General features: G+C 47.2%; 1 protein-coding gene across 1 annotated transcript in view; it reads left to right on the top strand.

The window, feature by feature from the left end:
* ZDHHC19 (zinc finger, DHHC-type containing 19) overlaps nucleotides 1-11,484 on the top strand; it is a 14,387-nt gene extending 2,903 nt beyond the window's left edge. Inside the window, exons 6-8 of the mRNA XM_014545234.1 lie at nucleotides 9,396-9,510; nucleotides 9,848-10,052; nucleotides 10,556-11,484. Coding sequence (XP_014400720.1) covers nucleotides 9,396-9,510; nucleotides 9,848-10,052; nucleotides 10,556-10,669 — 434 coding nt within the window. The 3' untranslated portion in view covers nucleotides 10,670-11,484. The remainder of the gene's footprint in view (nucleotides 1-9,395; nucleotides 9,511-9,847; nucleotides 10,053-10,555) is intronic.
* The last annotated feature ends 588 nt before the right edge of the window (nucleotides 11,485-12,072 follow it).

The raw sequence follows: 12,072 nt of genomic DNA, 5'->3' as shown, positions 1-12,072 counted from the left end.
GCTCCTGCGAGGGCAAGGTATGCGGGGCCCAGCGGGGCGCCGCTCTATGGGGCGGTGGGGTGGGCACCTGGCCTCTCGGGCACCTCCGCACTTTCTTTCTCCACCGCCCTGGTCACTGATGGCCTGACTTCCCTCGAAGATGCCTCGTTAGCCCTTACAGACCCAGTCTGAGCTCAGATCTCACCCCGGCGGTCACTCTCCCTCCTGCGTGCACTGCATCTAGGGCCTACTGTGTGCTGGGCCGCGTGTGCGGTACTTTGGGCGGGAGGCGCACAGGTGAGTAAGGCTATGTCTTGCGCTTTTGTTGAAATCAGAATAACACCTGCCAGACACCTGTGAACACTCCGAGGGGCCTGTCCTACAACGTGTAGCACAGACTCAGAGGGAACTGACAGCTCAGTGTAGGGTGGGAGGCGCCACTTAGGGGTTTTGATGGGCAGAAGACGGGGGAGAGCATTGCTGGTGAGGGGCCAGCTAGCAAAAAGGCAGGGGAGCCTGATGGTGGCCGGAATGAGGATAGGATGGTGAAGAAATTGTCTTTCATTTTATTATGTTTTTATTGATTTCAGAGAGAGAAAGGAGAGGGAGAGAGAAACATCAGTGATGAGAGAGAATCATGGATGGGCTGCCTCCTGCAGGCCAACCCCAGCATGTGCCCTGACCCCGAATTGAACCCCAACCTCCTGGTTTGTAGGTCCACGCTCAACTACTGGGCCACAATGGCCAGGCAAGAAATAGTCAATTGGAGCAGGAGAGGGCATAGAAGTCAAGTGGACTGCTTGGGGTTGGCCAGATTTAAAAGGCTCAGAACCTCAGGTGGAGAATTTGGTCTTGGTGCAGTGGACTCCTGGGAGCCATGATAGGATTCTTTTTTTAAACATACAAACACCTACAGCCCTGTAACCAACCCCCATAACCAAGATTTAGAACATTTTTATCCCCCCCCCCCCAAATTCCCTCATGGCCTTTTTCATTCCGTTTTTCTCTTTGCCAACCTGGCAACCACTGATCTGTTTTCTATCCCTATAGTTTTCCCTTTTCCAGAGTCTCATATAAATGGAAACAAAGCCTTTTGAGTCTGGCTTTTTTCACTTAGCATAATGTATTTGAGAATCATCTATGTGGTTATCCACATCAGTAGTTTTCCCCTTGTTGCTGCGTATTATTCCATCAGATGGATGTGCCACAGCTTATTTAGCCATTCACCACTGCCAATTGCCTTCCAAATGGCCGTTCCATTCTGCATTCCCAAAGCAGTGCATGAGAATCTCAGTCGTTCTGCATCCTCACTAACATTTGGCATTGTCGGATTTGTTTGTGTGTTTTTTCTTTTCTTGATTTTAGCTAGTCTAATAAATGTGTAGAAGTATCTCATTGTAGTTTTTTTTTTAAATATATTTTATTGATTTTTTACAGAGAGGAAGGGAGAGGGATAGAGAGTTAGAAACATCGATGAGAGAGAAGCATTGATCAGTTGCCTCCTGCACACCCCCTACTGGGGATGTGCCCGCAACCAAGGTACATGCCCTTGACCAGAATCGAACCTGGGACCCTTTAGTCCCCAGGCCGACTCTCTATCCAGTGAGCCAAACTGGCTAGGGCTCATTGTAGTTTTAATGTGTATTTTTATAATGCCTAATGATGTTGGGCCTCTTCTCATGTTCTTATTTGCCATATGAGTGTGTTTGACTAAAAGTCTGTTACAATCTTTTGTCCATTAAAATATTAGATTGTTTTCGAACTATGGAGTTTTAAGAGTTCTTTATGTAGTCTGGATTTAGATATTTTCTCCCAGTCTGTGGCTTGTCATCTCGTTTTCTTTTTATTTTCTTAATAGTATTTTGAATTTTTTAAAAATATATTTTATTGATTTTTTACATAGAGGAAGGGAGAAGGATAGAGAGTTAGAAACATCGATGAGCTGCCTCCTGCACACCCCCTACTGGGGATGTGCCCGCAGCCAAGGTACATGCCCTGGACCGGAATCGAACCTGGGACCCTTGAGTCCGCAGGCTGACGCTCCTCTACCCACTGAGCCAAACTGGTTAGGGCAGTATTTTGATGAAGTACATGATCCGTTGTTTTTTTTATGGATTATGCTTTTTGATGTTATAATTAAGAAATATTTGCTTAACCCCAAATCACAAAGTTTTTAAAAATATGTTTTCTTTTAGAAGTTTTAGAATTTATAATTAGGCCTACAATTCATTTTGGGTTAAATTTTGTATGTGATACAAGGTATGGGTCAAAATTTATTTTTTTGCATATGGGTTTTTTCCAGCACCATTTGTTGAAAAGACTATCTTGCTTCCATTGAGTTGCTTTTGCACCTTTGTCAAAATTCAACTAGCATATAGGTGTGGGTGTATTTGAGGATCTCTATTCTTTTGCCAATATCACACTATTTTGACTAGTAGCTTTATATTAAGTTCTGGAATCACACATTGTGAGTTCTTCAACTTTGTTCTTTTTCAAAGTTCTTTTGACTATTGGTTCCTTTGATTTTCCACATAATTCTTATTTTTATTTTTTTATTGATTTCAGAGAGTTTTTAAAATATGTATTTTTTTTTATTGATTTCAGAGAGGAAGGGGGAGAGAGAAAGAGATAGAAACATCAATGATGAGAGAGAATCACTGATTGGCTGCCTCCTGCATGCCCCCCACTGGGGATCTATCATCATTGATGTTTCTATCTCCCTCTCCCTTCCTCTCTGAAATCAACAAAAATATGTATTTTTTTTTTTTTTATTGATTTCAGAGAGGAAGGGGGAGAGAGAAAGAGATAGAAACATCAATGATGAGAGAGAATCACTGATTGGCTGCCTCCTGCATGCCCCCCACTGGGGATCTAGCCATGACCCGCAACCTGGCATGTGCCCTGACTGGGAATCTAACCATGATCTCCTGGTTCATAGGTTGGTGTTCAACCACTGAGCCACACCAGCTGGGCCTCCACATAATTTTTAGAATCTGCTTGTCAATTTCTACAAAAATGTTTGCTGAGATTTTCATTTGGATTGTGTTGAACCTACAGGTCAGTTTGGAAAATTGATATTGAGTTTTTGAATTCATGAACATGGTGTACCTCCCCACTTATTTACGTCTTCTTCAACTTCTTTTGTTAGTGTTTTGCAGTTTTCCATATATAGATCTTGCATATACTGTGCTAGATTTTTTCTGTTTCCTGTTTTTGTGCTTTTATAACTTTTTTTTTACTGTAAAATAAGTATATATTTCCAAGAAATTAAAGATTGAATCAAGGTGGCATTCTAGAACTCAAAATACCACCTTAACAGCAGATTACCTGGTGAAATTCTACCATCATTACTGTGGATGTTTTCATTGCAATCCCATCAGGTTAGTTACATCTTTACTCTGTTGATATTCCTATTCAAGTTTATGCTATTTTCTGTATTTACTTGTGTTCTTCAACATCTTTCAATAATTTTATACATAACAGCCTTGCATATCTTTTGTTAAATATTTTTCTAGCTACTTTATAATGCTTTTTACACAGTTTTACTTTCTATTAGCTAGATGCAATTGTTAATCTTAAATGAGATAAATTTTTACTCTTGCATCTAACAACCTTACAGAATTTTCTTTTTCCCTTTTTAAATTAAATTTATTTGGGTGACATTGGTTACTATAATCATATAGGTTTCAGGTGTGGGTTTCCATGTTACAAGATCTGTGTATTGTACTGTGTGCCCACCACCCAAAGTCAAATATCCCATCATCATATATTAGGACCCCTTTCACCCGCCACCCCTTTCTCTCTGGCAATCACCATACTGCTGTTTATGTTCATGAGTTTCAGTTTTATATTCCATATATGAGTGAAATCTTATGGTTCTTAGCTTTTTCTGATTGACTTATTTCACAAAGCATAATATTCTCAAAGTCCATCCATGTTGTTGTAAGTGGCAGTATTTCATCCTTTCTTATGGCTGAGTAGCATTCCACTGTGTATATGGACCACATCTTCTTTATCCAGTCCTCTATCATAGGACATTTTGGTTGTTTCCATGTCTTGGCCACCATGAATAATGCTCCAATGAACATAGGGGTGTTTATATATTTGCGAATACATGTTTTCTAGTTTTTCAGGTATATACTCAGGAGAGGGATTGCTAGGTCGAATGATAGCTCTATTCTTAATTTTTTGAGGAATCACTAGACTGCTTTACATAGTCCACAACCTCTCTAACACTTGTTATTGCTTGTCTTGTTGATAATGGCCACTCTAACAGGTGTGAGGTGGTAGCTCATTATAGTTTTGATTTGCATCTCCTTAATTGCAAGTAAGGTTGACAACTTTTCATATATCTATTGGCTGTTGGTATGTCTTCTTGGGAGAGGTATATTTTCAGGGCTTCTGCCCACTTTTTGATGGGGTTGTTTGGTGTTGAGTTTAATGAGTTATTTATATATTTTAGAAATTAAGCCTTTGTCAGAGCTACTGTTTGCAAATATCATTTCCCATCTGGTTGGCTGCCTCTCTGTTTTGTTGTCAGTTTCTTTTGCTGTGCAGAAGCTTTTTAGTTTAATATAATTCCATTCATTTGTTTTTGCTTTTACTTCCCTTGTCTTTGGGGTCAAGCTCATAAAATGTTCTCTATGACCAAGGTGCATAAGTGTGGTACCTATATTTTCTTCTATGTAACTTATTGTTTCAGATCTTATACTTAAGTCTTTGATCATTGTTGAATTAATTTTTGTACGTGGGACAAACTGTAATCCAGTTTCATTCTTTTGCATGTGGCTTTCCAGTGTCTCCAGCACCATTTATTGAAGAGACTGTATTTACTCCATTGTGTGTTTCTGGCTCCTTTGTCAAAAATTATCTGTCCATATACACGTGGTTTTATAGCTGGGCTCTCTATTCTGTCCCACTGATCTGTGTGTCTGTTTCTCTGCCAATACCATGATGTTTTGATGATCATTGCTCTGTAGTATACTTTGAAGTCAGGTAGCATGATACCTCCAGCTTTGTTTTTTGTTTTTGTTTTATCCTCAGGATTTCTTTGGCTATCATTTTGTGTGTGTGTGTGTGTGTGTGTGTGTGTGTGTGTGTATGGTTCCATACAAATCTGATGATTTCTCATTATATTTCTTTAAATGACATTGGCATACAAATCTGATGATTTCTCATTATATTTCTTTAAAAAATGACATTGGGATTTTGATGGGGATTGCTCTCAATTTCCTAATTGCATGCTTCATTTCCAGGATTTCTGATTGGTTCTTTTTTAAAGTTTCAACCTCTTTGGTAAAGTACTTGTTTTGTTTTCTGAGTGCATTGAATTGCCTGTCCAAATTTTCTTGCATCTTGTTGAATATTTTCAGAACTACAATCTTGCAATCTGTTATTTATATCATATATTTTTATGTGTACCAGCTTGGTTTCTGGGGATTTTTCATTTTCTGATCATCTTTGCTCTCCTCCTTTGTCTAGGCATGTACATCTGTCTATATTAATGGTCTTCTATAGCAGCTTCCTCTGAAGAGGTCGTTCTTCTATTTTCCAGTAGATGGTGCTGAATTGCAAGATTTTTTTTTACCTCTGTGATTTCTCAGACTTGACCTCCCTGGCTTCCCTCAAACAGTACAGCTGCACTGCTTGGGGGTGGGGTTTGTTTTACCTTCACTATAATGGCAACCCCTGACCTCCCTGGGGTCCCACTCCAAGCACCCCACCTGGGGATCAATCACAGAGGGAAACAGTGGTTCTACTGCAATAACTCTTGGTTTACAGACAGTATGCTCCTTGGGCTACTGGAGGTGAGTTTTGGGAGTCCAAGTGGTGACAGGGCTCTGTGGTTCCATTTCTTGTCTGAAACACCACCACCCGGCCCAGTAGTGGAGAGCCACGTGGTAGAACCCTGTGCTCTGTCAGACGTCCACTGGCTGAGCCACCTTTAGTTCCACTTGCCCTGTGGGACAGCCCCTCCCCCCGAAGCTCTCTGTCCTCCTGGCTGAAGGAAGTGCCTGCTACCCCTGGCTTCCTCCCCTCTCCAGGCCATGCCATGAGCTCCTGGCTACAGGGCTGCACCAGTGGGCTATCTACACGATCCTCCCTTCTTGTCTTCCCATTTATGTCTTCCTGGTTGCCCACCTTTAGATGTTTCAGTGTGCAGTTCTCTCAGGCATGCCTTTGTATTGAGTAGGGAATTCTTTGTTGAATTATAGTTGATTAACTTGTTGAAATTTTAGGGGTAAAGGCCAAGGGGATCTCTCATGCCACCATTCCTCTGACCTGCTTTTATAACTGAAAAAACTTTTTCATTTTCCTTTGTTTACTATTACAGTCATGCATCACTCAACTATAAGAAATGCCTCATAGGCAATTTTGTTGTTGTACAAACATCATAGAGTGCACTTACACAAACCTCGGTGATATAGCCCACTTCACTCCTGGGATATATGGTATAGCTTATCACTCCTAGGCCTCAAGCCTATACAGCATGTTACTGCACTGTATATGAATATATATGTATATATATGAATAGTGTAGATAGTTGTAATGTGTTGCACTATGATGTTACAGTGGCTATAACCTCACTAGTTGATAGGGATTTTTCAGCTCCATTATAATCTAAGTGGGACCACCATTGTATATGCAGTCTGCCATTGACCAAATGTAGTTAGGCAGTGCATGGCCATATGATCATTATGTGGTGCAGGACAGTGGATTTTTGTATGTTGGTCTTGGATCTTATAATTTTGCTAGACTTTCTTATTAGTTCTAATAGCTTTTTTGTTGATTCTACATAGAAAACCATGATATCTGTAAATGAGGACAGTTTTATTTCTTCCTTTCCAACATTATGGCTTTATGTCTTTCTCTGCACTGTCCTGAGCTTCCAGTACAGTGTGGAGGAGGAGTGGCAAAAGTGAACATTCTTGCCATGGGATTCCTTCAGAACAATGACTTCTAAAGACTGTTTTAGGAAGATTGTAGTGTGCCACTATAAAGAGGGAGGAGCGAGAGTTATTGAGACAGCTGACAACACAGAGGAATCCTCTTTGCCCACCACTTCCCATCCTTCTAGTCACCACTCAATCATTCCACTCCCCCCGTATTTGGTTCCCAGCCCACCTGTGACTCTTCCGCTCAGCCCTTCCTCATTAACCCCTTGTGGTCTATGGGTTTTCTCTCTCAAGCTTCAGTCCATCATTTCAGCCTCTTTCGGGGCAGCATTCTCCCTTCCTACATCCTGTGGCTCACCCTTCCTCCACTGCTCAGAATGCCCCCACCCATACCCCCCAATCCAGGATCTTCAGCCTAAGAAACCTAAATGTAGTTTGCACTCTGATTCACCAGGAAGGGCTCTTTCCCACTGCCTGCAGGCCCCATTTCAGGGACCTGCATCCTGCCTCCATCCTGTGACACAACTTGCTCAGTGCTTGATAGCAAGGACTCTGGAGCCAGAGTACATACACTCAAACCACAGCTCTATAACATACCAACAGGGAGATCTTGGGTATATTATTTAGCCACCTGGTGCCTCCTGGGTTAACATGCATAAGTCACAGAACTGTGGCTGGTACAAGTAAGTGCTGTATGCGCTGTTGTTATTGTTACCACTCCTTCCCCTCATCATGTACACATGTTCATGTCTCTCTCATCTTAAAAAGCAAAGCAAAATCCTCCCTTAACATCACAGGCATTCACGTCACCTGCGTACTCTCCCCTCCAGCTCAGCGAAATGTCCTGAAAGAGTTGTCTGTGCTCATTAGTGCCATTTTTCGCCGTCCTTGGCCCAGCCTCTTTCCTCAGCGTCACACTGGTGCTGCACTCTCCAAGTGGCCAAGCTGGCAGGCAGCCCTCAGACTAAATCTTCCCCGGCTGCACACAGCAGCACCTGAAACGGAACACACCTGCAGTGGCCCTTCCCCAGCCTCTGTGGCCCAGCTGCCGCTCTGCCTGCGCCTTGCGGTCTTGGCCTGGGCCTGCTCTTCCACCAGCACAGTGCCTGAAACATTGTTGAGGCCCCAAAATATTTATGAGTAAATGAGTGAACCTACAAACAAAGGAATCATCAATGTGTTGGAAGAGAAGGAGAGAGGGAGAGGGAGAAGCCTGATGCCCGCCTGGGGGAGGGGGAGAGCCCAGGCAGCAGGGGGTTGGGCAGGAGATGGGGTGAGGAGACGCCTACTTGGTTGTGGTCCTGTGGACTGTCAGGGCATTTGAAACATGGGATTGGGGCAGGAGACCCAGGTCTGGAGCCAGTGAGAGAGGACAGTTTGGAAACTTCAGAGCTGCTGCATTCCATTCACATCTCAGAGGGTCCTATGTGGGGAGAGAGAGGAAGGTGGTCTGCTTTATTGGTCAGGTCTTATGAATTTATTAAATAATGATCATGCCTTTAAGCATTGAACCATAGACATTTTCCTATACTTCATATACATCTAATACATCAGCATTTATTTCTCTATAATTCTGATTGTCAACTTGATCAAGCTCTTTGAGCCATTTAATTAAAATTGTGAATAGAGTGCCAATCTCCCTCCAGTGCTTTAGGCATCTTTAAGCAGGCAGAACTCAAGTATCTCAGTGGTTAGTGTTGCTCTTTGGAGCCGTCTTGACTTTTCCGACCCCAGGCGTCAGCTGCCCTGCATGCAATCCTGGTTCCTTTGGGTGGAGAAGACTGTTGGAGATCAAAGTCTTAGGGACAGGAACGGGGTGTAGGGGAGCTGGTGGGAGGCAGAGCTTTGGTTATGACAAACATTTTGTCGCTAAGGCTCTCGAAGTCTGAGTGAGACTTGGCTTATGCTGGGGAGTCAGATGGGGCTCAGGAAGGCCCAAGGCTCATGGATGGAGGGAGGGACAAGGGAGGAAGAGAACCTGGTCAAGAGTGCGCCTGGGGCGGACTTGCCCTCTCCTGCGTTGGGTGCTCAGGACCTTCAGCCCAGGTTCCCCAGGGCCGTGTGATTTGGTTAGGGAAATAGGACAGGACTCCATACAACCGCCCGTCCAGACAGTGAAATTCAGGGAAGGCACACGTTTAGAAAAAAACGAGAGGTAGGAAAGTAGAGAAGTGGGGGAGCAGGATGTGTGTATATGGAACTGTCTTTGGAGCAGTTTGTCAGCCAACGGAAGATTTGAACGTCTATCTGGAAGGACATAGTAGGAGAATGTGTGTGGCCAAAGGAGACAGAGGTGGGGAAGATGCTGCCAAAGGGGGTACAAGGAGATGGGAAGGATCCCTGAGAAGGCAGGAGAGGTGGGTGCAGTGCCAGGGTCGCCTGGACAGAGCAACTCAGAATTGGGTAGGGGAGGCCTCAGCTCACTCTTGGGCCTCTCTGCCCTCTGAGTTTGCAGCAGCCCTGGGCTGGGCTGGGAGGGCGGGCCAGTGGGGTGGTCTGCCCAGTCCTGCTGGCTCTGAGCTCCTCTTTCCATCTACACCCCTCTCCAGTGCCGATACCTGTGGGGATACAACCCCTTTGACCAGGGCTGCGCCAGCAACTGGTATTTAGCAATTTGTGCACCGCTGGGACCCAAGTAAGTTGGCAAACCAGAGGTCCAAGCAGTGGCCCATGGAGCCGGTGGGGTGGGGGGAAGCTGGGCCATCTCTCCTGGCCTCTTAGCACAGCTCCCAGACCCTCACACTCACTGTTCTCTGAGGTTTCCTTCAGGGCATTGTGGGAGCCCCCGAGCCTCCCTACTTCCTTTCATTCTTGTCCTAAGAAATGGAGTAGAGGGATACTGCAGGCCGGATAAGACCGGCCCCAGCTCCCTGCAAGCCCAAGCCCTGGGCTATGTGTTCCCTAAGCTGAGGGGGCATGGGGACCAGGCCAGGGGGGCCACTACCCCTTGCATCTGGCTTATTGCTCCCCAGGTACATGGCCAAAGCTGTCTGGCTGCAGAGGGTGGTGGAGCCGGACTGGGTGCTCATGCAGAACCTGCATTGCCCAATGTGCCCCTCTGCACTCAACCCCTCAGTCGTCCCTGGGCCTGTGTCTGGCCACCAGCCCCAACCTCTGGCTCCCCACGGATCAGGAAATGCTCCCCCAGGGAGTGGGGAGGCGGCAGCCCTCCAGGAGGTGAGTAGTGAGTGTGTGCTGGGAGAGGGGTGCCTCCGGGTTGTACAGGTGCTAGGGGGGAAGCCCCCCACCCCAATGTTGGGCTGGCTCTGAAGCTAGAGCGCTCAAGGGAGGGGCTTATAGAGGGAGGAGCGCTGGAGGTGGGGCCACAGTCCGCCAGGTAACGCCTGGTTTCGGAGACACAGAGCCCACACCTCTCACTGCTGGTTAGTCTTGGGCGGTCACTCACCCTTCTGAGCCTCAGCTCCCTTAGCTGTAATGGGGACTGAAACGAGCCCAATGGTTTATAATTATAATTCAGTTTCCTTTATTTAAAGTCATTTTTCTTCTCTGAAGTCCAATGGGGGTGCCATGACATTCTATGGTGACAGCCCACTCCCTTTGCTCTGCCTGGGGCTGGTGGCGGCTGGACAGTTTCTTGCTCCCCAGCAGGTGGGCCCTGAGCTGTGGGGCAGGGGCTTGGGAAAAGACCCCACACACCCACTTCGTTTAGCTCCACGCAGGCCCAGTGCTGCCCCGGCCGCAGGAGGCCCCCAGATGAGGCTTGCCCCGTCACACCCAGCGATGCCAGGAGTCCCTGCACCCGAACCTCACCTCCTGAGCCCCGCCCTTGGTAGGAATTCCAAGACCATCCCCCCCCACCCCCCAAGTCCATTAAACACCCTTTTCCTGCTGTACCATTGCCCTGCTGCGTGTGTCTGTCCTGGGTGTGAGGGGCTGGGACAAAGACCCTGGGAGGGAGGAAGGTCCAACACTAGTTGGCTCTGTGACCTTGGGCAAGACACTCAGATTTCTCTCCTTCTTAAAATGGGGCCAACCATAAAACCCACAGTAGCTGTCCTGGCCGCCTGCCTTTAAGGGAAAACCCCCACACGTCAGGGATGTCAGCCTCGGGAAAGATCCGGCCCCGCCCTGCCACACCGCTGTCTGGCTGCAGGGGGCGCCCGCTGCCTGGGAATTCGCCAAGCCTGGCCTGGTCCAACCCGAGGCATTGGAGCCACCTGGGTGGGTGGGGGCTGGCCCTCCGTCTGGGAGTGGGCCCTCGCGATCCTCATCCCTGGAGGTGGAGAGTGGGGGTCTCACCATAGTCCGGCCCTGCTTCTTCCTGCTAGTGGGTCTCACCTTGGTCCCTCCCAGGGTAGTCCGGTCCTGTTCCTGCGCAGGGCCCCAGGCCCTGTGAGTCCGCAGGCCCCTTGAGGGAGTGGTGTATGCGGGAGTCCACAGGAGACTGCGGCTCCTCTTGGAAATAATGGCACCTTCCTGAAAGGTGGTCAGGGGCTGGAGTGAGTGAGGTGGTGCCTGCAAAACAGGTGCACACAGTAGGCGCACAATGAACACAGCAGTATGGTTGTCGTTATTTTCTCCACCACACAGCTAAAAACACCCAGGGTTTCTCCAAAGACAACCTTCTCAGAATTACCTGGGCCCCCGGCCGCCGACCCAGAATTATGGGGTGGGGGAGGGCGAGAATTTGAATCGGAATTTTTACCAAGTGCCCATGTGACCCTGCCATCTGTATCAGGGCATTGTGGGAGCCTCGGGAGCCTCCCTACTTCCTTGCATTGGAAGTCTCAGAACTGCTGCCTTCAGAGGTGAGGATCGGGGAGCAACCACCCTGCTTCCCCCGTAGCCAGGTGAAATCGGGGGTGGGGGGTAGGTGGTGGTGATGAAGGTGAAGCGGTCAGTTGAACATCACAGGGGCCTGTGGGGGTGGTCATGCCTCTGTGAGCCTGCATGTGCTTGTGTGTTGGGGGCAGGAGCTCATTCTCCAGGCGACCTACAGTGCAGGATGGGGCTCCAGTTCTCATATGCTGAGTTCTCGAGAAGCGGCCTTTCCCTCTTCCTCCCAACTCCACCGGCTGTGGCCACCAGGGCCTGTCCCTGTCCAGCCCCAGCCTCACCAGCCACTCTGGCCCTGGCTCTGAGGCTCCTGGCCAGCCTTGTGCAACCCCAGGACTCCAGCTATTTCTCATCCCCTTTGCCCTGCTCCCAGTGTCTCCCCAAACCCCAAGCCCCCTTG

The sequence above is a fragment of the Myotis brandtii genome, unplaced genomic scaffold (genome assembly GCF_000412655.1).
Source record: "Myotis brandtii unplaced genomic scaffold, ASM41265v1 scaffold4, whole genome shotgun sequence".
Lineage (NCBI taxonomy): Eukaryota > Metazoa > Chordata > Mammalia > Chiroptera > Vespertilionidae > Myotis > Myotis brandtii.
This window is presented reverse-complemented; position numbering and strand designations above follow the sequence as displayed.